The sequence below is a fragment of the Apteryx mantelli genome, chromosome 2 (genome assembly GCF_036417845.1).
Source record: "Apteryx mantelli isolate bAptMan1 chromosome 2, bAptMan1.hap1, whole genome shotgun sequence".
Classification (NCBI taxonomy): Eukaryota; Metazoa; Chordata; class Aves; order Apterygiformes; family Apterygidae; genus Apteryx; species Apteryx mantelli.
In genome coordinates, this window is record NC_089979.1 from 50,325,587 (window position 1) to 50,350,837 (window position 25,251).

The 25,251-nt window shown below is 35.8% G+C and overlaps 1 protein-coding gene across 4 annotated transcripts in view; it reads left to right on the plus strand.

Annotated features, from left to right (window-relative positions):
• SS18 (SS18 subunit of BAF chromatin remodeling complex) overlaps nucleotides 1-25,048 on the plus strand; it is a 43,852-nt gene extending 18,804 nt beyond the window's left edge. For 2 of the 4 annotated variants that reach the window (XM_067290611.1, XM_013943233.2), the window contains exons 5-11: nucleotides 4,862-5,083; nucleotides 14,296-14,463; nucleotides 15,190-15,294; nucleotides 17,457-17,549; nucleotides 18,261-18,383; nucleotides 21,042-21,175; nucleotides 23,331-25,048. In XM_067290611.1, the coding sequence (XP_067146712.1) occupies nucleotides 4,862-5,083; nucleotides 14,296-14,463; nucleotides 15,190-15,294; nucleotides 17,457-17,549; nucleotides 18,261-18,383; nucleotides 21,042-21,175; nucleotides 23,331-23,357 (872 nt within the window). In that variant the 3' untranslated portion in view covers nucleotides 23,358-25,048. The remainder of the gene's footprint in view (nucleotides 1-4,861; nucleotides 5,084-14,295; nucleotides 14,464-15,189; nucleotides 15,295-17,456; nucleotides 17,550-18,260; nucleotides 18,384-21,041; nucleotides 21,176-23,330) is intronic. The other 2 variants (XM_067290612.1, XM_067290613.1) reach the window with 2 other exon arrangements.
• Nucleotides 25,049-25,251: the final 203 nt, after the last annotated feature.

Genomic DNA, 25,251 nt, shown 5'->3' on the forward strand with positions numbered 1-25,251 from the left:
TTTATACAGAAAGCCATCCAGTTTCCACTAATCTTCTATGTTCTTTATTATTGAAGATGTTGAAATGGTAAGGGATTTGTAAAGAAATGGCCTCCAGATCATTGTTCGAGGTGTAAATTTTAAGTTAGTTTTTATGCCATCCTGTTTTGTAATAAAAAGAAAAGTGCTTGAAAAGTCAAAAAAACAAAGCAATGAAACAAGATGATAAAATTCCACATCGTACCAGCCTGGCTGTGGAGTAACTGCTCCCTTCAGCAGTCGTAGCAGAATGGAGGGAGCCCTGGAAAAGCTTGCTTCTTTATAGAGAGGCTGTTTTCCAGTATTTCCACTCATAAAGTCATACTGTCTACTTCGTGTGAATTGGCTTTCAACTTAAAATTGCATTTCTAGGATTCCTTTTGTTCAGGACCCCTTCACTTTTGTATATGGAGGAACTTTTCATACAAAAGCTCTTCAAGGTATTGATTCTTCCAAGAAGGAAAACTGTTGTCAAGGGATCTTTCAAAATTCACCTCTCAAATTCACAAGGATGAGCTCCATAGCAATAAACATAGTAAATCTCTATGGAAAATTTAAAATATGAAGTTAAAACTAAAACAATTGTTATAGTCTTCAATTTCCCTTCAAATCTTGATAAAATTGACCTGATAATGTTAGTGACAACTTTTCTGAGAAAAGTAGCTGAATAGCCTGCAGAGGCTGCATGCAACAACTATAATAAATGATCTAGAGAAGTTAGTTTCATTGTACATTTTGGTCATGGTCTGCATCTGGAAGTGGAAAGACCAATACATGCTGCTCCCTAAGTAGAGCAGAGGTATTCTGGTTGAGGAGTCTCCTATCCATCTAAGATCCATCATCTCCCGTGGAGAATAGCATTGCCTCTCACAGATCAGTCTCTTTGACCTTCTAGTGTAATCATGTTATTGTTATTATAATGATCTTTTCCAAGGAGAAGGATTACTAAGTCACAATGTGAGCATAATGACTTCACTGCAGAACCACAGCGGAGAAAAGTCACTGCTTAAACATACATATTTTGTAATTAGATAGAATAAGAAGAGAGCTCTTAAGAAAATGTGAAAGGTAAATAGATTTGTTTGGGTATTCACCTAGACAGATATTTAAATACAGTTTCCATCTACACTTTAATTTAGCCTTTCTTCCAACATATTCCCTTTTTTGAATGTCTGTTCCTTTCATTCTCTGTTTAAGGTTGTCTCTGAGGATGTGAAGATAAACAGCTTAAGATGAGGGTATCTCTAATATTGGGAAGGCATGCTATAATCATTTCATAGTTACACTCTGGAGAAGGGTAAACAGAATTGTCTTATTAAGGGAATAGCTAAAATAATTTTTTAAAGTGCCTGCTAGTTTGGCTGTACTTGCACCTTTCTGTATTTCATAGGCTTATACTTGTAATCATTTATTCTGTGTATGCATTTGCTTTCTGTTCATAGGACACTTACCATAAAATTATTTAGTTGCTTTTTAATGGAAGCTAGATACAAAACTTTAAATATCTGAAGAGATGATCTGTTCAAATAGAGCTAAGTCATTAATACGTAAACAAAGAGAATTCTGTGAAGACAACCAAGAGTTGACCTGCCTGGAAGAAACAAAATCCAGGTTTTTAAAAATACCAGCTAAGGAATTCTGGAAGGCCTCCTCCAAGTAGGGTATTCCACAGGCCTGACTGGCGGTGGAAGGGGTGATGGGAGGATTAAAATAGCTGTCTAGTCACAGTCAGTGTCTGAGTTGATTTAAAGTTCTGCCATAGACCTGTCCCCTTACCTAAAGGGCAAAGGATGATTTTTCTCTTTTTCTCACACTTGTGTTCTAGTTAATAAAGGGCTTGAAGTACTGCTGAGGCCCTTAATTGCATCCCTTGACAGACAAGTATCTGTATCCTCTTATCAGGGAAGGCAGTCATGACGGACCTTTTTCAGCCTCTAGTGGAGTTGAATCTTATCTATACCTGTGGCAGATTATGGCTTTAATCTGAAAAAAGACTTATTTGAAGGGTTACATTCATTGAGTTTGTGTAATTCAAAGTATGGGTGGTCTTGGTGTGGAAGATGATGAACTCGGCTGTACTGGTAGCAGGTTATTATCTGCCTGATTTCTTGAGCCTGTTTTATAATATAGATGTCCATATAGAAAGTTGAAAGGTAAGACTAGGTCGTAGGGTTCTGTAAAGGTCTTGGCACTGGTAACTGTCCTTCCTGAATAATAGGTGCTTATATGTTACCAACAAGTTTTCTGGAATTCTTCTTTTCCTTCTATGAATGTAGTGCCAAATGCATTTGAGCAGACTTATGACTTAGTCTCAAAGTCAGACGTTGTCCATAAGTGGTTAAGAGGCAAATGTTTTGCTGTTTACAGTCAAAAAAAGATATTTGTTCCACTAACTTTTATATAACACAGAATCTAATTAGTATAATGCATAAAGTAGTTAATTTAAAGACAGATATGCTCTTCATATTTCATTCATATTTTATTCTTCCTACTTCATTCATATTAAAAAAAAGTGTAATTGTTTTGTTCTTATGTGCAGGAGAACCTGATGAAGTATTTTGGCAAATTTTGTAATAAAAACATTACATCATGTGTCAAACTTTCTCTTACTGTTTTTCATTTGGAAGGTTTTCTTCATACAATAGTCTCAGCTTTTCCTGTCCTTGTCTCCCATATTCTTGCTAACAAACTTCTTGGTTTTGATCCCAGAACATGCACGTATAACATTTCCTCTTCTCTTTTGCATTGTTTTTTTTTGGGGGGTGGGGTTGTCTTCCCCATTTTGTTTCTTTTATTACTACTGGATATCAATAATTTCTTCACTTCTGTAAGGCTCTCTAAAATCTGTTATTGACAATTTCTTCCTTTAAACAAAAAGTAAATAAACACTCCCAGGTGCTGACTTTCTAGCACTAATCCTGTGTCCTCTTTTACTTTCTTAGGAAAGGTATTGAGCAAGTAGTCTTCTCACAGTCCTGTAATAATTTCTTGGCGCCCCAATCTGGAGCTTTTCTCCATCTTAGCTTTCCCTTAACACATTGATGATCTCATTGTTAGGGATGGTCTCATTTATTTCCCAGTTAAGCCACCTTGTTCGCGCTGTTACAGAGTTAGGCACTCTTCATTTGGAGAGGTGGCAGTATAGGCATCTATAGTTCCCTGTCATGATCATAATCGTATTTACTGAGATCTTTTTTCTGTATTTGTGATGGATCTGCCTTTGCACAATTCAGCAATCTCTGCTTAACTTAATTTTACTTTTTGTTTTGCAGCAACAGTGAACTGCACATATGATATCTTCATTATTCTTTTCACTTTTCTTGGTAGAATAAGCTTATATGTTCATTTCAGCAAGCTGTCCCGAAAAGGGCCAGAGGAGCTTCCTTAAACATGTTCTCTGTTTCTTTATGTTGGCCTTTATTAGCTGTGATCCTTGACCATCATTATCTTTTCCTTCTGCATCTTTTTGTTTGCACATCAGTTGGTATTGCCTCTGTGACCTTGAGTACAAGTCTCATAGTCTAAATCCTTACTTTTGCCTTCATTCTGTCCTAGATTAGTGCAGTTATTTCTTTGGCCAAGACAATACTCAGCAGGTGTTTTCATCTGAAGGCAGATAACTTTTTTTGCATGTGGAGATATGTAACCAAATCACTGTATCCTCCTACAACTCTACTGGAATAGCTTCTTTTAGGTTCCTCTTCTAAGTTTTCTCTATTTCATAGCTTTTTGCAGCTTATGTAACTAGAAAAATATGTGGCATATTTGGCAATGATGGTGTCTTCTCTACAAATTCTGTATATCAACACTTGCCTGGTTTACAGTTGACCTACTCTCTCTGTCACATACTCTAGTTGTTCATATCTTCATAGATTCTTCATATGGTGCTTGTCATATGCATAATCCTTGCATTTCACTAGCTTCTTTTTTTTCTTGTCATATCTATATCCAATCTTACTAACTTTACTCCTAATCACTGCTCACTTCTCCTGGCTAAAGTAATGGCTAAACTGGTCAGACGGCATGCTGGCAAGCTGTAATGTTTGTGCTTTTTAAAATATCCATTGAGAGTAGATGTAATTCAGAGAACAATCCAACTCCAACCTGTGTTGCCAGGAAGAGGAGAAGTAAAGGGTGAACAGGTGTAATTGGCCACATGGGTATATGACCAAGTTGCTCTTTTTTTGTGTCTTTGTAAGGGTGAGAGGTGAGCTGATATTTGGTGGCTGTCCTTCCAGTCATCCCCTCTCACCCCAGTAATCAGTAAACACACTTACAAAATGTTGGCTATAGATTTGATGGTCAAACAACATTAAATATGCCTTTAGCCATGTCTGTTCTCTATGTATTTGTACCATATCAATGTTAATACTGCCTGACCTTTTAAAAAAACATTAACCTTTAATTCAAAAAAGTGTCTAGTATGATTTGGTTGAATACACAAAAATGTTCTAGCTGTTTTTTTTAACAGACTGAGCCTGCTATACTCAGTTCAAGTGCAGTTCAAGTTGAAATTCAGGGTGTGTTAAGTAAGTATTAAAAAGACTAGCTTTGCATATGATATGAGTATAAGATGGCTTTTATAATAATTTACAGTTTCGTTTTAACAGCTTCAGCTGCTCTACCAGAGAATTTATTTCAGAGTAGAACTGAACTTTAACAGTTGTTAACTGTATTTTAGGAGTTAACCAGGTCAGGAAATTACTAGCAAATACTTTGTGCTTTAGTTCTGTTTTAAAGTAAATGTATTTAATGACATCATTTAGTTTTGTGATTCAGTGTGACTATATATGGTACCTAATGTAAAACTCTTCTCTCCCCCCCCCCCTTTTTTTTTCTGAAGGACCTAACCATATGCCTATGCAAGGACCTGGACCTAACCAACTCAATATGACAAACAGTTCCATGAACATGCCTTCAAGTAGTCATGGGTCAATGGGTGGTTATAATCATTCAGTGCCATCCTCACAGAGTATGCCAGTGCAGAATCAGATGACTATGAGCCAGGGACAGCCAATGGGCAGCTATGGTCCCAGACCAAACATGAACATGCAACCAAACCAAGGTAAGTGACGCACTTGTTAGCTTCTCTAAAAATGAAACAGGTCTCACATACAGACATGTTTTTTAAAAGGTCTTTTCCTGCAGATTAGTTTTTTCCTCTTAAATATATTTGTCCCATGTTTGTAAAACTCAACATCTCCTTTCTCCTATGTGTCAGTGACTCTTTTTTTGTTTGCAGACATTGAACTGTTTTCAGGTGTTGCATGAAAATCTGGGATTGGATCTGTTTTCATGGGTCATAAATTTGAACTGCTGTTTATCTTTCTCAGATTTTACATTTCTAAGTATTACTATTGTGCAAGTTGATAAAATACATCTCTCTACTCTTCAGTCTGTTGGGTAAATCGAAAAATTAAAGCCAGGTAGCCCTCAGATTTTTATGCCTAATTAATCTTAGTTCTTTGCGGCATGCTGTTTTAGCTTGGAATGTCTTTTAATCTTAAGAAATAAAATTCAGTTCCAGGAACAAATCTGCTACTCCCTACTGTTTTTAGAAGATATCCTTGTGCATATAGTAAAATTCAAAACTAATTTTCTATCTAGGATATTTGCATAGCATAAACAGATGATGTATCCTGTTGACAGTATGGTCCTTGTTGAAGTGCAAGGACATTGCAGTATTAAAATATTGCATTAGAGTCACAACAGACCAAATTATTAAATTGTGTCTATACTGCATAGTCTTATAAATGTGCTTTATAAGCCAGCAAGCAGTATTTTCGGCTTGCTTGTTAAGTCTGTTACTACAGATCTGGATCCAAACATTCCACCCACTAGAAGAGATGCTGTAGAATTTTTTTTAAAATGCTTGTGCCATGGTTACAGTAAGCATTTTTGTTCAGTCTGTATGAACTCTTATTAAAGACAGATTAGTTGAAGGATATGACTTGAGTTGAGGTTTTTCTTCCTTTCTGAGGCTGTAAGAGAAAACATTTTACGCTTTTTAAGACTCCTTTTGTGGTCATTATAAAAATAATATTCCAGTGGCATGGGTTCTTATTATCACAGTATACTCTCACTGGAGGCCAAAGCTCCATTTTGTTATATAGATGTCAGTTGTTCGTGAGGTATACTTTATTGGATCAGTTAGAGGTTTATAACAGATTAAAGGTTAAGTTAATATGAGATCCAAAATAAGTCAAGACAAACCAGGTGTTTCTGCAGTTTTCTTACCGGTGGTGAAAGCAGGAATTCTGAGTCTTACATCATCCACATTGTTAATGGCATTGTTCTTGAAATCTGACAGTAAAGGAAAGTAAAAATGGGCACATAGCAGAGAAAGCCATCACAACTGGGAATATTTTTGTCTGTCTCTCTGAATCAGTATCTATGTATTCTGGGCAATACATCATGAAGTAATTTTATAAAATTTGTAAGACACTTTAGAAAAGTCCTGTGCATGCTCAGTTAAAGTTTCCTAGTTGCAGAAAGTTAGCAGTGAATATGCAGTAGTTTGTATGAGGAAGCCATCCACTTAATTGCTCTACAGAAAACAACTTACTTTGTATGATTTTGGCTTACAACCTGGGACTCGTGATTCTCCCATCTCAAAATAGTTCTTTACACTTTCTGGTAATATTCCCCTGCTTTATTTTCAATACTCTTTTCAGATTTGGAAATTGCTCATTAGAAATTAGGCAGAAGGACACTTAGAAGGTTTCTGTTCTGGACAAATAATAGTATTGTAGTATCTTTGGGGAATAAAGGATAAAGCAGTATCTAACCAAATTTTAGACTAGAGAACAAAATCTCTTTTTATAACAGTTGTATCATTGGAGTTGGTAGCATTGACTTGAGCTTAAGCATTGACTTAAGGTCACAGTAAGCTTTCACATTATGAGTCCTTCTAATTTTACCAAATTTTGAGCCTCTAGGCTGAGATTTTTCCATGTCAAATGTCTGCTTCAAGCTGAGATTTTTGTGGAATTTTCACAGATGTATAGGGCCATTTCTGAAAATGGGGTGAAAAATTACATTCTTTAAAATATTTTAAATGTTGCACAAAAACATTACTAAATAGAGCACTTCATATATAAATGTAGGAGTGCAGGTGCCCCTTGCCTTATAGCAAGGCTTCGAAATTTGTCTGTTCTGCCAGCAAAATTATATTTGCCGTTTCAATGAAAATACTGTCCCAACTTGGTCAAATTTTAAGTACCCATGGGTATCTTTAAGACAGAAGATGTGCATTTGTTAGGTATTGGTACAGGTGTACCTCATTTTATTGCGCTTCGCAGATATTGCTTTTTTTTCATATTGAAGGTTTGTGGCAACCCTGTGTCAAGCAAGTCTATCGGCACCATTTTTCCAACAGTGTGTGCTCACTTCATGTCTCTGTGTCACATTTTGTACATTGTTTTTTTTAGACATAATGCTATTGCACACTTAATAGACTACAGTATAGTGTAAACATAACTTTTATATGCACTGGGAAACAAAAAAAATTTGTGTGACTTGTTTTATTGCGATATTCGCTTTATGGCGGTGGTCTGGAACCGAACACGTAATATCTCCAAGGTATGCCCGTACATTAGTTCTTTGACCTGAGAACATTCCAACCCCGTCTATGTAATACATTTCCTCCATTTTCCACTCCTGGTTAATGCACTCGTTGTGAGGTTTGGTGACAAATTAGGGGAAATATTTTGTATATTTTTTCTCCTTTGATTCTAAGACAGCAGGGGAAAGAATGGCAGACAAGTCTATGAGACCATGAAAGAGATTCAGAGAGGTAGCCAAGATTCAGTCTGTCTGGATAGATGGACCAGCCAAACCCAAACACTGCAGGCTCCTCATCTAAGTGAAGAAATGAGAATGAGCAGATAGGAAGTATGCTTGGATACAATCAAACAAAAAGGGAATAAACAGATTGTGGCTTGAAGTTTTTTTTTAATCAGTAGGGTATGCTGCTTTTCAGAAACTGAAATGAAACCAAAATTTTTGAACCTCAATACTGCTGTCAGGAAATATTTGTGAGCCCTTAACAAAGTTTGCTTCTTTGCCTCATATGGAGTAATCCACACTGAGAATGTGAGATCCTACTGTTCCTATCAGTTACAACACTAGCTCAATATAATGCTGAATATTCTGAAAGATAAGGTCTTAGCATCTCAAATGGGCTGTTAAAAATTAGTAGATGTTTTTGACCTTAATCTTTCCCTGCATGGGTTCCCCATCTGTAGAGGAATGAATCTGATAGTGAGATTATAATACCATCTGATTTCACAGGAGTGTTGTGAAAGTATATTCATTATGAAGATTTGGACATTCTAGTTATGAGTGCCATAAGAAAACCCATGAGGAAATTAATAATTCTGTCTTCATAGCAGTGTTTGAATAGTCATGGCATCTCACACTGAACAATTAGAATGAAACAAAATACTGAATAGCTTTTCAATGAGTATCTACTGTGTACTGAATGAAGCCGGGACTTGAAGAGAAAAAGCGTGCCATCATATAATAGAAGAATATGCCATAACACACAGAAAGGTTTGATCTAACTTTGGAGTGTTTTTGGCATAACTTTTTCTGTGCGGTTTCTGTCAAGCATCTCTCTGTATATACATTTTGAGGCAGTTGGTGTTAGGAAAAAAAGGAAGTTATAATTAAAAAATATAACACATAGTAACGGAATCCATTGTTAAATTTACTTTCTCTAGTCTATACTCATTGCTGATTTGCACTAGTTTATAAAATGCTAGCCAAAGGAATGTCTTAAATGAGAAGCAAAATTTTCACAGTATTGTTTTTATGTAGTCAGTCCAGTTAAAATAAGAATTTCAGTTGTGCTGGACTTAAGAAGCAGATTGTTTAAAATAGAATATTTTACAGGTGACTCTTAGTTAAAAAGCTACCTTAGCACTGTGGGAAATCCACAAAGAATATTTGCTCCTTTTGTGGAAAAGATAGGAATCAGCAGTAGCTGACTGAATATGATGGAAACTCCTTTTTTTATGGGTGGTTTTCTTCTATGTATGGGAAGCTGCTTACATTATGCTGAATGAAATATTTTAACTCTTGCTAATTTTTGGCTTTTTCAGAGAAGAAGTGTAAGCAGAATTTTATGGAACAGGAAACTTGCATGAAAACTCCTTCTTACCTATTGAACAGATCGTTCACATTCATAGAATATGAACTGTGGAATTCACATGCTTTGAAAGTAGGGACCAAATAAATAATAGCATGACCATCTCAGAAATCACATTTTTCAGGTCATTTTGCTAGAGTCCCTTCCCTTGCCAGAAGTGTTTGAAGTAAGTTGCCAGACTCCCCTGTCCTTGTTTAATGGGCATTAGACATTGCTTCTGGGAAAGGCTCAGGGGGATGGGACGAGTTAGTTTATTTTTAACAGCTCAACTGTACATGAGGATGTCATGTTGACTTGGTCGTTTGCAAAAGAGTAATTCTGGAATGTGATGGTGAGATTTTAATGACCATTTCATTTATATAAACTTTAAAAAGATCCATTAAATTTCAGAGCCCTTTTAACCAAAAGCGAATACAAAGAGATCACAGAGACGGCTGAGACTAGGCAGGAGAGGAATTCCTTATCTCCTTTTGTTGTCCACATAAAGGAATAGAAAGATAGGAACACCCTGTGTTGTCCAAAATATAAACATATTCAGGCTGTGACAGTTTGGGATAAAATAATTTTCAAGGTTGATGACCCTTGTGAATGTCTTGCTATCTGTTCATTCCCATATAAAGAGAGGCTGTTAATTTGAATATCTCACCTGCTTACAGTAGCCATGGTGTCATGGATGAAGCCTAGCAGTCTCAATAGAGTTAAACCCCAATATTTTGGACATCAAACCTATGAAAAAAAAAATAAAATTGTCTTCAGATTCTGAAGTGCCGTCGTGCTACAGCTGGCTTTGCAGAATGTCTAGCTGTAGAACGCACTGCAGTTCTCCTGTCTTGAGAAAACAAAGATAGAAACAGGTGTCATGGTAATTGTTCTTGATTGAAAAATACATCTTTCTTCTGTAGTGTAAAACGTGAAAGGCAATGTTGGTAACCATTGTGGGTTGTTTTTTTTTTTTGCCTGACACATTTTTGTGTTTGCATTTTAAATAACATCTGAAATGGTTAGGCATAGTAACTTCAAATTCATTTTGAGATGAAGACTTTGTGGAGTAAAAATGTGGAGAAGTTTCTACTACTTTTAATTTACAGTCTAAATCGTACATTAGGAGTAGCAGAAGACTTTGTATCTTGAAAGTTTTAAGTCTTTTGAGAAATTGTTTAAACTGACCCTTAATGTTAAAAAAGCCATTAAGATTTTGGTCCATTTGACTAGGGTATCTGGACTCTAGTGGAATTTCTAGCTTTTGTCACAAATCCTGAGAAAATTGAAGGTTAAATTTACCCTATGGTAGAGTTCCTAAGCTAAGTCTTGCAGGAATTGTCATCATCAGTTATGTCTGAAAACAAGTATTTCCTATGATCTTTTTGTAACCCTGAGGAACAAAAGAAAAATTTTGCTGAGGGCCACCAAATTTCTAGGCATGCATTTTGTGATTGTGTAACAGTGTACACAAAAGTGAGATTTAGAGTATCTGGTGCAGCATTTTGCTGGTAATCTAGATGTGGATATCTGACTGCTTTACCAGTATGTGTGCACAATATGAAATGCCTAAATAATAGATTCTTTTTTAGCAACAAAGCCACCATATTATGGAAGACTGAAAAAACAACAGTTTGTACTATTGCTTTTCGGTTAGACCCAGCCTGCTCCCTTAGCTCTTCAACCAAAACAGCAGTACCACCAGTTCACTTGTGAGTATGGTTCCTCATTTCCCTGCTTTTCGGAAGTTTTGACCATGTCAGCAGTTATTCTTGTCCTCTTATAGCACTTGTCATCAGTATCTGAGTTTCAGTAGAAGAGACAAGATTAAGGAGCTGTTTTAAACAGCTACGATTTTCTGCAGCTCATTCACCCTCAACGCATGTCTGGTCTCAAATTTGTCAGTTTGCTCTGGGGCCCACTTATAGTTTGCATTTCTGTTTCTCCCCATTCTTCTTAAATATTTGGAGAATAGGTTGTCAGTTTCCTTAAGAAATTTCTTGACAGAGGATTACCACAGATCACTGGATTTATGAGATACTCCAGTACCAGTCCATTTTTACTTATATCCACACACCTTTTTCTTCCCTATACTAGTCCTGTGTATGAGACACTAGCTGGAGGAAGAACATTTTATTTAGTAGCTGTAGAAGACTCTCTGAACTGAGTAGCTGTGGAGAATTTTGTGCATTCTTGATAGTGGAACAAATGCAGATTATTTTTAAAGGAAATTGAACAATGAACAGTAGTTCAGTTCTCACCTATTGACTGGCTTTCTTACACGTTCACTTGCTCTACAAGACTGATTTGTGTTTACACAGTGCATTTTTTGAATGCCCATTTAATGCCTACCAAAAGTACCTGCACTTCTCACAGGACCTACGATGCTAATGCTTAAATCTTTTTCTTCAGCCTTTCTTTTATCCCAAGAATGTTCAAAATATATATACATGTGAAGGTCCCCTCCTTCATATACAGAAATACTTAAGAATGCATATCTGCCAAAATTACTGAAGTTTCTTGGAAAGACCGTAATTCATTTCTGTACCTGCATATTTACAGTAATAGCACTACATAATATTTTCTTGGGCTTATTATGGGCTCAATACAAATCAGGTATTTTTTCCCCTCTGGAATAAATAGTTCTAGAAGATCACCAAAAACTGATTGTTTCTAAAGAGAGTTTTTGAAAGCAGTGAGCATTCTCTTGCAGTGCTCTTTCTGTGAACTTTTCCATGTGATGTCTTATGTCCAAGTCTGGAAGAGATCATGACTTCCTTAGAATATCGTGTGCTGTGATTTGATTGAAGTTTCAAAATCTGTGTTTTACGTGGTCTCAAAAAATACATGCTATAAATATTAGAAACTCTTAGATAATGAACTAGAAATAGTTTTTGACTACAGTTTTGTGAGGGATTTTCTTGGTTACAGTTTTATGTCATATTAGGTAGTAATATGGTGAATAAATGTAACTTTATTGTAGGCTTAGTTTTTCAAAAGAAAATTTTAAAGTTCCCTCACCCCTCAAAACTTCTGCGTAAAATGATTCTGTTCTGTGAGATGTTAGAGACCATGATTCTTCTTTTAGGTATCTTTCTGATAAGAGAGAGATGTGAACAAACTGGAAATAAGCCAGGCACTCTGTTATTAACACAATACACAGTGATACAGGGTAGTGAATTCTCATTGTGACTCTACAAAGCGTTAATGAAGTTCTAATTTAAAAAGCAAACAGAAAACCTCTACATTGCACCATGGGGACCCAACACATTTTATCACATTGTATTGTGACTAATATTAATATTGTTAATTAACAAGCTTTCTTGAGATCTAGGAACATTACGGCAACAAGTTTTTGGTTTTTTTCAAAGCTGATTAATCTTTCTCAGTACTTCCAAACAAAAACACAGTGAAATGGAATGATCTGAATTACCTACTTGCTCAGAAGATCAAAAAATGAAATATATTGTAGTTAAGTGAAAAATAATTACAGTATCTCAGTTTAAACCATTTTATTACTTTAAAATCAGAACACAGAAATTGTCGTGCTGAAGAACAGAAGCATGACTAGATCATCTTTAGAGTAGCCAATATGTATCTTCAGAGGAAAATTAAGCTTAACGGAACTAAGGCCGCTTTACTTCTCACTGAGAGATTCCACACAGGGGTTTAATGGGATTTAACTAACAGACTTTGAAATCATACCGTTAATTAATTTGGCTTAAATTTCTTCAGTAACCCCATATAGACAAGATCTAAGTGGCTGTGTATTCCTTTCCCTGTATAAATCCATTCTCAGTATTGACTGTATCCAGCTGATTTTCCACTACAGTACTGGGTTTTCTGCATAGTACTTTCTTCTTATGCTCCAACACTCAGTTATTTAAACAAAAATTAAAAGCAATAGCAAAAAGTAGCTTTCAGTAGAAGAAATAAATTACACCTTCCTTTATTTCCTGGTATGGGGATAAGGAGAAGCTGTGCTAGTTTGGTACTTTGATTCACTTTGTTTTTGTTTTTTCGCAAGATTGATTACAGCTTAGCTTCTTAGCAAGAAACTTAGAGTTTCAGCATTATAAAGTATAAAATAAGCATCAATTAGCTTGAATAAACATCGTAAAAAAGTATTGTTTAAAAAGTGTAGCTCCTTATCACAGCTGTTTGGTTCTCATTTTTGTAATACTGGAATAACTCTCTTCTGAAGTGTTGCTACAGAGGAAGTGAGGAAGCTATTCTTTGTTAAAAGCTGTATCAACCTGATCTGCAATCAGATATATTCACATAGCTTAATCATAATTTTCATTGCTGTATGGTGTCGATAGCAGTTCTGTTACTGTCTGTTTTCAATACTGAAGTTTACATTTCTTCAACTTCAGCCTTAACCAGATTTTCTCGGTTAATAAAACATTGACAATACTTGGTCTCTCCTGGTCTCTTCATGTGGCTCACAGTAACTTTTTGCAGCTTGGTATGAAAGAAGATTTTGTTATAGGCTGCTTGGGCCTGTTCTGTGGAGGGCAGGGCCTGTATTTCTGGGAGCCCTTCTGCATAATACCTGTTGTGTGATTGCCTGACCCAGTGGTACAAGTGGTTTGTCTTTATAGGCCAAGTAAAATTTCATATTTTGTGATAACAGCTAAGTTGCCCATTAATGGACTAGAACAACTGGATGTGTATCAAAACCATGCCCCAAGGAATTCACAATGTTAAGTAATGTTTCTATGACTTGACATATTGAAAGTTTCAATCTGTCAATTTTCAATCCATCAGAAAGTTCAATCTATCAGAAAGTTTCAAACTATCAGGTTTTCATCTACACTTCCTTTGTAGGAACTTTAAAAGAATGGAAAAAATGTTTCAATTACCTTTGTGTATGAGTAAACTAATGTGCCTGTAGTTTAAAGAAAAAACATCTTGAAAGCAGTCCTACTGCTCAGTCTGAGTTCTATTCTGCAGCTTGGTCACTGAGTTGGTTACCTGCATTTGCAGAGGTCCAGAAGCAACCAATACTTGTGAGAGCACTAGAAGTGTAGGGCCTTTTTTGGTTCACATTTTTAAGTTTGAGTTTCCATATTAGAGTTTTTGAAAGATTTAATCACAGGTCATGTGTTACAGAAGACATATTCACTATGTTTTTCCTTTTACAGGTCCAATGATGCACCAGCAGCCTCCTTCCCAGCAATACAATATGCCACAAGCAGGTGGCCAGCATTACCAGGGACAGCAGCCGCCTATAGGAATGATGGGCCAAGTTAACCAAGGAAATCACATGATGGGTCAGAGACAGATTCCTCCATATAGGCCACCACAGCAAGGTAAGAATTTACTTCAGTGTTTTTATATCAATTTTGAATAACCACCTTTAAAACTATTTTAAATCAGTTTCTTGCTGACATCAAATTTGGATCAAATTATTGTGTGTCACAATTTTAGACTTTGTGGACTTTTTTTTGTTACCCTCTTAAGGGTGGATCTTGCAGCAGCAGATTACTGGTATCACCATGAAACTTGACGACAAATATTTCTTCTGTTTTGAGTTCTTTCTGACAAAAAGTATCTCAAAGAATGCATCTCAGATATGCTGATGCAGAATTCTGTTTCAATGTTAAAAATACTTATAGGTATAGAAAAGGAGCAGAGTACCTGTTTGGTTCTGAATTTGCTCAATTAAAAAAAAAAAAGGGAAAATGTTCCACAATCTTGCATCTTTTTTTTTTCTTTGCAGTCCTTTTAGAAGGGGAGTAATCTTATTTTTAATGCCTTAGTGCTTTTACGTACATGTTCATAAAGTGAACTCAGAAATGAAGTATGGTATATATGTGCTCAGATCTAGTGCAGCCAAAGAACTCTGTGTGTGGGTGTGTGTGGGTGTGTGTGTGGGTGTGTATTTTAAGTAAACCAGATTACATATGTTGTCTGAAATGCAACAATATGGGTGGGGAATACATTTGAGAAATATTTCTCAACTAAAATCAGAAATTAGCAAGCTTTATAACAGAGAAAACAAGTTATTTACATATTGACTGGTTGTGGTTTTTCAGGCCCACCACAGCAGTACTCAGGCCAGGAAGACTATTATGGGGACCAATACAGTCATGGTGGACAAGGTCCTCCAGAAGGCATGAACCAGCAATATTACCCTGATGGTAATCTCTCATAAATGTTAACTTTCCCATTTTCTATACCTGCCCAATATTAATGTAGACGTTACATTGCCCAAAATTAGGGAATGGGGCAAGAATAGTAATTGAGTATCATACCTCGCATTTACAAAAACTTCCCAATTCAGTATTGTTACTACAGCTTAAGTAATTATGATTAGTTAATTTTACAACTTAAAGTATGTAATTTGTAATACTTCCATTTGTTACCATAACATCAGTACCAGTATTTCAAAATGAAGATTCTGTAATTGGTTTGTCTAAAAGTATGAAGGGTTCCTTATTATATCTAGTATAATTGAGCTGAATTAAAACAGTCGTAACTATAATAAATAAGAGAGGGGGTGATATCCTTTTATGAAAGATTTTATTGGAATGGAAAAACTTGCTTAAAAGACGTGTTTTTTCTGTTTTTTTTTTTTATCTTAGCTTTTAGTTTTAATATAAGTCACAAAAATGTTTTATTGCTGCTATGTTATGGGCCTTTAGCTTAATTAATGTTTTACAAAGGCATAAAATGGTCCCTGCCCTAAGGAGCTTATAATTGTGAATCCTCTTTAAAAGTACGCCGGTGCTTTCACAACAAGACCTTAACTTTGAATCGCACAAATCTGTTCTTTTACCTCTTCGAATTTAGAGTCCTGAAGGCTATCGGATTGTGTTATAAGTTAGGAGAGTTGCAGTTACCTGTTTTCAGGCTGAGCACAGACTGGGAGAATAAAGATATTGGCTCTTGGCTACTGTGATAACCCTGTCTGCAACTTAATGGCATCTTATGAAGTTCAAGGAAAGTGGTAGATATTAATGTTTTAAAAAATATATGCAAAACAAAGCTGTATACTTGCCAAAGGAACTCCTCGTTGCAAATGAAAGGACACAAGTTAGTTATTTTAATTTTAGTTGATATTAAATCAAATTTTTAAGACACAGGATCTTGTGTAAAGGTATTGCATATAAGCTTACGCATGTTATTTTTGGATACATACATGCAAAGGTATTTTACAAGTTGCATTCAATCATAATTATTGAGCTTTCATTTTGGGACTTTTATATTATACACATGACCTTTAAATGGTTACAGGTAATTTACTGTAGTAAGGGAAATTGGACATTATCATTGACAGCTCTGTAGCAGCACAGATGAATTCACTAAGACTTATTCCTTCTAAAGATTTATTCTTTATAACTGCCTCATTATTACTGTTATACAGAACGTAAAAAGAATATATTATGAAACTTATGTTAATGGTTATGTATTTGTATTAGATTCAGTCAATGAGGTATGGTACAGTTGCAGAACTAATTACAAGGACCTTTTAGATCTATTTTCTTCTTATTTTAGCTACTCAGTGTAATTTTATCCCAGATTTTAGCAAAATTTCAGCTTGTTTTCATGACCGAGTTAGCAATATGATATGTTTTGGTCATCTGCAAATGTATTGGTCTTAAAACAACCAACAGGTAGGGTGCTTACTTCATGTATTGGTTTCTTAGTCGGAGATGTCTGTAGTCTCTGGAAAGGAAGGTTCTTTTGTAATGATTCTCCTCATGACTGGAATGCAATACAGGAGAAGTTTTCTTAAGACTTCTAGGAATTCTGTTTGTAGGGAAAGGTCAACCTTGAGAATGTTTTTTTTTCCTCTTGCTTCAGAGCAAAATTTAATATAGACTGTGGTTCATAACTTCATTGAGCTTTATTTGTTATATTTCGCACTGCTTTAGCATATGCTTTTGAATTGGAGATCAGCAGAACAGGTGTTAGACAAAGTATGAAAATTGCTTTCTTTGTTCATTCTAATTTAATTCAGGTTATTTACATGTGAAAGGCCTAAATGCTTTCTTTTTTCTTTTTGAGTGAAAGATAAAGTACTTTTTTTTTTCCCCCAACAAGGATTATCAGAAGGTTAAGACCATCCCTTGCTGTGATGTTGCTAAAACTACTGCATTAAGCCTTTTTTTTCCTGTCACATGTTAATTCCGTATGAAAGGAAATCATATTAATAAATCTTTGGCTAATACAATTGAAAATTCTTTTTCATGTATTTCCAGTTGAAATTTTTTTCATTTTTCTGAAAAATTAAATATTTTTAGGGTTTTCACTCAGAGGCCATTAACGTTTCTTCCTGTCTCTTGTCGAATTGATGTAGGTCATAATGATTACGGTTATCAGCAACCGTCGTATCCTGAACAAGGCTACGATAGGCCTTATGAGGATTCCTCACAACATTACTACGAAGGAGGTATCTATATACCTTCACACATACGCACATACATTCCCTTTCCTCCCCCACCTGCAACGGGAACAAAAATTCTTGCACAACACAACTTATACCCATGCAAAGCTCTTGTAGAATACTAGTTGCTGGCTGTCTTGAAAATTGCAGGGAACTTGAAGCATTCAGAATAATTTCTTGCAAACACCTAAAATGTATAACCATAATTTGCCATTTCTAACAACAGTAAAATGACTAAAACACTATAGAGATTTTTTTTTCCCCTCAATAGAAATTTTTATTTAAACATAAATTTGTTGGTTCAGTTGTATATCTTCTTTTTGTGTGTGTATATATTTTGTATAATTATAGTGCTGTTAGGAAACAGCTTGCTGATCTTGTGTAGCTAGTCTGTGCTCTTGTAGCTGTCCTTAATTTTGTCTTTTTTATTTTATTTAGCATAGTCATGATCTTATGACTGTGATGTTCCAGTAAATGTAATGCTCGTTTGGCAGAGATGCTGAAAATGCTGCAGTTCAACTTTGCAAAATTGGCTTTAACTGCAGTTTGGCCGAATTCCTTCTGTTTGGTTTGAGTTTTTTGTTTCGTTCAGTTTTTGAAATCAGTATTGCATTTTCATTTTGTTCTTGTGTTGTTGGCTGTGCATCTTAGAAGGAAAAAATTAATAAAGTAAATATCTTTAATTGTTTTTTTTTCTTTCTTGCAATCATATTACAGGAAACTCACAATATGGTCAGCAGCAAGATGCGTATCAAGGACCACCACAGCAGCAGGGGTATCCACCACAACAGCAGCAATATCCAGGCCAACAAGGCTATCCAGGACAACAGCAGGGTTATGGTAAGAACCTGAAGACACAGACAGTAATCATAGAAAAGACTGAGTGAGATCCTTATATGTTATTCCAGCCCAGTTCTACTAGGTTGAAAATCCAGTTTTATGCAAAAGAGCACTATGCCCTCAATCTCACTGGGCCAGAACAAGAAAGTGCAGAAGCCAGCATCCATTGGGAAGTGGATCTGGTGGCAAACTAAGAAAGGTTGATAGCATGGCAAACTGAGGGGTTTCCAGACAATATTGGTGCAGGTATCTGTAATTTAGAAAGACCCTGAAAGGCTCTGCTCTTTTCCATTCTCTGTAGGTGAACATAGAGTCAGGAGGGCACAAAGATGGAAGAAAGCTGTTCTCACCCCTTTGTCTCTGGATTTGCATTTTAGAACTGCATCTCTTAAAAACTATTGTAAAATTTCATCCAACCTCTATGAATCATTTAAAAATTCTTGCACTGATCAATAAAGAAATTAATAGAAGCATTACCAATGCAGCTTTGGAAAGAGTTTGTCTTAGAAAGTATTTGCACTGGTAGTGAAAACTTCCTAAGCTGTTGTGTCACACGCGACACAATAGAAATCCTTTGTCACACATGAGATGATGTAATCCTTGGATTCAAGGACATTCTCCCTAACAGGAAGCTTATAGTACTAGTATGTGATTTTTGTGAATTACTCCTTAAAAAATTAGGACAGAAGGTCATACTGAAAACACGGCTCTTTTAAGTTTTCCTTGCTTGCATATTGTAAGGCTGTACATATTTATCTTAGAAGCAGCAACCTTCAAAAAGGAATCTCTTAAATCTAATTACATACATTTTAACATTTAGCTTTGTTGCAAATTTAAATGGTAAGAATTCAGGTTTGTGGGTATGCAAGGAAGTGCAGACCTTGTTTGTTTGCCATCTAGATAAATGCCAATTTCACATCAAATCTAGTTATGTTGAGATAGAGTTAAGTTTTAAAAGGATCCACTGAGATTTGACAAACTTTTCGAGGTTATGGATGAATTGATAGTTCTAAAGTAATGTTCATGTACTTGTATTCTGCTAAGCTTAACACAAGAACAGAGTGAAGGTCCGTCTAGCCCAGTGTTCTAAATGTTGTAAACAAATAAATCTGATTTACTCTGGTTGAGAAATGCTAGAGGAAAGGGGTCAAGAAATCCACTGGAGGTACTTAACCACCAAAATTTGTACAGCTAGGTGGCTTGTTTCTCAATTTCTGATTTTTTTTAAAGCAAAAATAGATATTAAAGCCCCAAATAAATAGATTTCATTTTTATTTTACAAAATCTGTTACTGAACATTTACAGTTCTACTATGAAGAATTACCGTGAATAAATGAAACCAAGTTTCAGATGAACGCAGCACTTTTTAGGATGTAGTATCCTTGCTTGATTTAATATTTAATTGATTACTAATTTGAAAAATCAGCATCTCAGTCATTATTATCAGTTTTCTAAGTTTTGTCCCACTGCAGAAGGCTGAAACTGTATAGTTCAAGGGGATTTGAGGCCTGAGAAGGAAGGTAATAGCCTATGGAGCTTTCTTCCTCCAGGTCATCTTTTTGACTTTCTCATAGATCCAGAATTATCAAAAGAGTTACCAGCTGATGTCATCTTAATGTTCAGTGCCTGTAGCTAAAACTAGCACTCTCTAGCACCGAATCACATTATTGCTGAAACATATCCATTTCTTCTGAAAAAATAGGTTTGCACAGAAGGCACTTCCTAGACAGCTGCAGGTATTCCTGACTCTACCAATTTAAGGGGTGGTGCTGAAAAAAGTAACTTACAAGGCATCTGCTGCAAACAGTCCTCTTGGAGTATCACTGAAACACACAGTACCTCTTCTTCCTAAGGTGGGAGGGGATGAAGTTCATTTTGTTTGGAACATGTCTGCACTGCCTTATAGTAGTAACATGCAGCTTCCAGTGGTAAACTGGCTGGAAAGAAGAGTCCCTGTGAGTGGTGACAGAAAGAGTTTGTATAGACAAAAGAACTGCTTCCTTTTACAGCCAAAAAAGGCTGGAGCCAAAGTTCTTTTCTACCCTTTTCCTGCAAAGTTAAGATGACCAGAGGAGTAGCAAGTAGAGGGTGCCTTTTTTCATTCCACAATAGCATTTACTGGTTGTCACATCTCACATTTTATGCATGTAACTTGCTTGCCTATCATCCCATTTATGATTGCCTGCTGTAGTGTGAGAACTGATTCTTAGGCAGAGCAGCACTGCTAGTCTCTTCAAAAGTCCAAATGCTAAATGCACCTGATCATTTAGCTGCTCCTGGAATTAAAAGTTCTGCATATGGCAGGAGGAGAGTGGGCCTCCCTAAACCCTACAAAGTGATCATGATCCCTGTTTGTAACTTCTTGCCTTGTTCTTCCTGTCCTGTGACCTAGTGTGTGGAACTACGTGCATTGGTAATAAAAAAAAGGTAAGTGATCTATGGTTGGAGTACAGGCCCTGTCAGCTAAGGTGCATTCCAGTGTAAGAGGCGGACCACTGATCCCTGATACATTTTTAGGTAGGAGATGACCTTATTGCACAGTAGTGCTATTTCTGAGCCCTGCTCAATTGTAAAATTCAGTGGTTTTACCACTGCTTCTTTCTAACTCCTTTAACCAATTTTTCTTTCTTCTGTTGTTTCCATTTTAATGGTTTTCAGGCCCTTCCCAGAGTGGCCCAGGACCTCAGTATCCCAATTATCCACAAGGACAGGGCCAGCAGTATGGGGGATACAGACCCACACAGCCTGGGCCACCACAGCCACCACAGCAGAGGCCTTATGGATATGACCAGGTATGCCTTCATTTAAACAGTGTTGTGATTCTTATACGCTTATTTGATAATTTTAGTTTGTTGCAGGCATTTAAACTAATGAATTTGAGAACATGGTCTCTCTGCTATGTATATGCAACTCTTGTGCTTTTATTTCCCTGTGGGTTATTCAGAAATATTTATCTGGAGGTGTGATTAGTCATTCTTTTCTGAGTTTTCAAAGTTTAATGCAGTTTGGCAAAGTGAGGGCCTACAGACCATGTTTTTGAACCTTAAAAATTAAGGTGATCTGTTTCATAATCTAAAGGTGAAAGAGTGTTGTGAAATTTGAGACTCCTAAATCCCATGTAGGATCATTTTTCATTACTGTTGTGCATTAAAAATGGTTGAATTAATTTTTCACAAACACAAATCCAGTAATCCTCCTCTCCAGCTACAGAAGTACCTCAAGTGAACAACTAAAGTCCTTCTACTCTGTTGGGAGATATGAAGCCCGCTTTTGCACAGGTTTCCTCTGAGCAGTATAAAGGAACGCTGAACATGGGAAAGAAGTGACCTGAAAATCAACTGCTGCTTTCCTATCACTACTGAGATAAGATTTAAAAAAAAAAAAAAAAAAGTGCCCACTAGGCTGGAGTTGTACTTGAGGACTCCTGTAAAACTGTCTTCTCATTAAAGCGCGAAGCAGAGGTTTTATTAATGTAGAAGTTACTAAACTATAAAAGTCTAATCTTAGCAGTGTAAATAGCTCAGGAACATCATTGGAATAGACACTATTACTTGGCATAAAGAAAATCGATATAACTGAATATATACTATGGTCCAATTGAGGTTCTAGTGTTCAAAAAAAAATTGTGATAGGTCAGTAAAGGGTTAGTGGAATTTTTAACAAGAACTTACCCTTAGAAGTGAGAATACCTACAATTATCAGCATTTCAAAATTTCCTTTCTACAGAATTTAGAAAAGACAAGGAAGAAGGAACAGACAGACTCTTTTAGTGTGGTAGTTTAGAGGTGCAATTATTTCTCCTAATTATTTAAAAAATAAAATGCTCAGGCACCGAACTAATATCTCTCTCATGCAAAGAATAAGCTATAGGAAAATGCCTTGCTTGTGGCAAACGTAGGGTGAAGGAAACTCAGTTTGCTGAGTTTCAGATTCCTTCGTGGTAGAAATGGATAACCCTTTGTGTAGGCACATTCTAGTCCTCCAGTTTGTGCAATCTAAGTTCCATTGGGAAATTCAATTATAGAAGGCCTTCCCACTCTTTCATACAAGCCATTCCTGTAGGAATTGCACTGCTTAAATACTCATCTGGCAGCTGTTCTGAAACTCTTCTTCCCGATTGATCAGCATATTACAATGGAAAAAAGTGTCATTGCAACGTAAAAATGCCATTTAAAGTATTGCCTTATTGTGATGCTATTTATGTGGAATGTTGACAGGAAAAAATGAATTTGTGTGAAATGACACTTTGAAGAATGTTTGCTTTATGGCACACTAACTTTTTCTGTGAGCTCTGAACCCTGTGGTAAAAGATCATGGTAAGCCTGTAGCGTTGAGGCTTTCACCTCTGCCCTCCTCTTCAGTACATCACATTGGACTTCTCTGTCAAAGGAGGTAGCAGATATCAACAAGGGGAATAATTCTGTGGATCAGATCTGTAGAATAATTGATTCCTGTAGGATAAGTTGGTTACTTATTTATGTTCACTATAATGTGCCTTGGTTTTTGAGTTACTTGTATCAGTCTGTTCTGTGATGCTTGATATATGAATATTTTAGGTATGTCTGAAAGCAGTTTAGTTTTCTAAACCTCTTTGAATTTAGATGACCTTGTCTTTTTAAAATATAGTTGGATGTTTAGGTGGGAAGTAATTCCCATCTTTTATTTTTGATGGTGTTCTGCAAATTTCACAGCAGTGTGCTGTATTTAAAGACATAGGATTCTGTTAATTTCCTGGTTTTAAATCCATATCATCAGTCTTACTTATACATTAAAACACGAAGGATTTAGTGAGATGAAACTTTGTACTACTTAAATCAATTTACCACTTACTGTCATATGTCTACACCATTTAACATCACAATTTTTTTGATTGGTCTTCTGATTTCAACTTTCAATACAGGAAAGCTACCTGTTGGTCTAATTCCATATTTTGAATTTCTTTCTTAGGGTCAGTATGGAAATTATCAACAGTGAAAAAGTACTCACATTCCGGTAGACAGTATCTATTAGCAGCCATATTGTTTCCTCAGCACTGTGGACATCTTCCTGAGATGAGAACTTCCCAATCCATCTAGCTTTTGGAAGAATCTTGTGGATAAATGGCTGTTTTATGGTATGCAGTCTTTATGGGTTAATTACAAAAGACTGTAGATTCTCAGAAACTGATTTCACATCTCTACTCTAGATGGCAATATTGGACAGAAAATATGTGACATAACAATTTGCAGTGAGCTGAGAACTGTATATCAAATAGACTGTTACAGACAGAAGGGTGCGAACAGCTTTGTATGTTTATGAAGGTTATGGGAATTTAATATTTTTTCCACAGATTTTTTTTGTAGGGGGAAAGGGGAAATGCACACTTTTTACAACAGCAATATTTTGTATATTATGTTTTTCATGTGGTGAATATGCAAACAGTACACTACTCGCTGGGCAGGATAAGAAATCTACTGTCAAAATGGGTAGGGGCATGATAAGTGCTTGATTGTGTACGTCCTTGAAATGGTGTACGATAAAGATAACAGTGAAAAAAGACGAAGAGCGTCAAACATCACTGATAGGTTCATGTACAAAGAATAAGAATCCCAGTTATCTAAATGGGAACATAATTAAGGACAGTATAATATAGTCTTGTGCAAAGATTAATTTTTTAAGCTTTCCAATTTTTCTGAGTGAAGCATTTTTGTAAAAATTGTTTCTAACATAGTTTGACAATTTCCTGCAACATTTTGGGGGTAACAGGATAAATGTTTGGGTTGTATCTCTTATCTCTGCATTTTGTCACAGCTTCACATCAAGCAAGCTGTAATCCCTCCTAATAATTGCAATAACACAGAAAATGACAGGTGTTAATTTTATTTGGCTTGAATATGCAAAGAACTCAGAAAAGAATATGGAGAACAGGACTGTATTGTGTAAGTGTATTTTAACCTTTAGTTGAATAATTTGTATGTATCAAAATAGCCTAGAAGACTTTGTAAAACCTATCTAAACTTTCCTAACTGGGAGTTAATATCTTTAGAAAGGGGGCATTTTGTGTGTGACTCCATTTTTCTTCCTGGTTAACATGAGACCAAGGGATGTCTTAGAACATCAAATATAAAACCTGTTGGTAAGGTAAATGCCAAATTTTGTTTTGAACTGCATTAATGCTTATAGTGTTGCATGTGAGATAGATGCAGCACCTTGATCAGTAGCATAGTAAACAAAAATTGGTTTTGAGACTGTCCTGCAACTGTATATCAGATAAATTAATGGATATTCTGTTGTGCAGGAATATATGTATACAAGAATTCCTGGCAACTTTTATAAAGGACATAACTTAAAATTAGCCCAGGAGTAAAATCATATTTTTTTCAGTTCGCAATCATGTCTGAATAGGAAAAAAAAAATGGTGTTCATTGTATGTGTATGACCTTATACATGGAAAACAAGATTTTCAATTTGTTCATCATTTTTAAAGGGAAAACAATTTTCTTTTACTTAAAGTTGGTTGATAGAAAATACACATCAAGGTTTGAAGAGATATGGTATGAGGAGCATTATTATGAATGAAATGCTTGTAGGTTCTGTGCCAATTTTCCACCACTGTGTACTTCATTGCTATTTAAAACTGTACTCCCATCAATTCTAACAGAAGAATAAATTATTTGTGATTTTAATTTTCTCATTTGTTTCTTTAAATTAGATTTCTATCACTCTGATGTCTCATCTGGAAATTCTGCTGTGGGTTTTTATTATATAGAAGTTGGGCCAGGATAACCAAACTGTATTTACATTCTAGGACTTTATCAAAATTCTCTTGCCGTAGCCAACTTAATTAGAATTAACTGTTCAGTAATCAGCATGATGCGTAGGTTGTTTG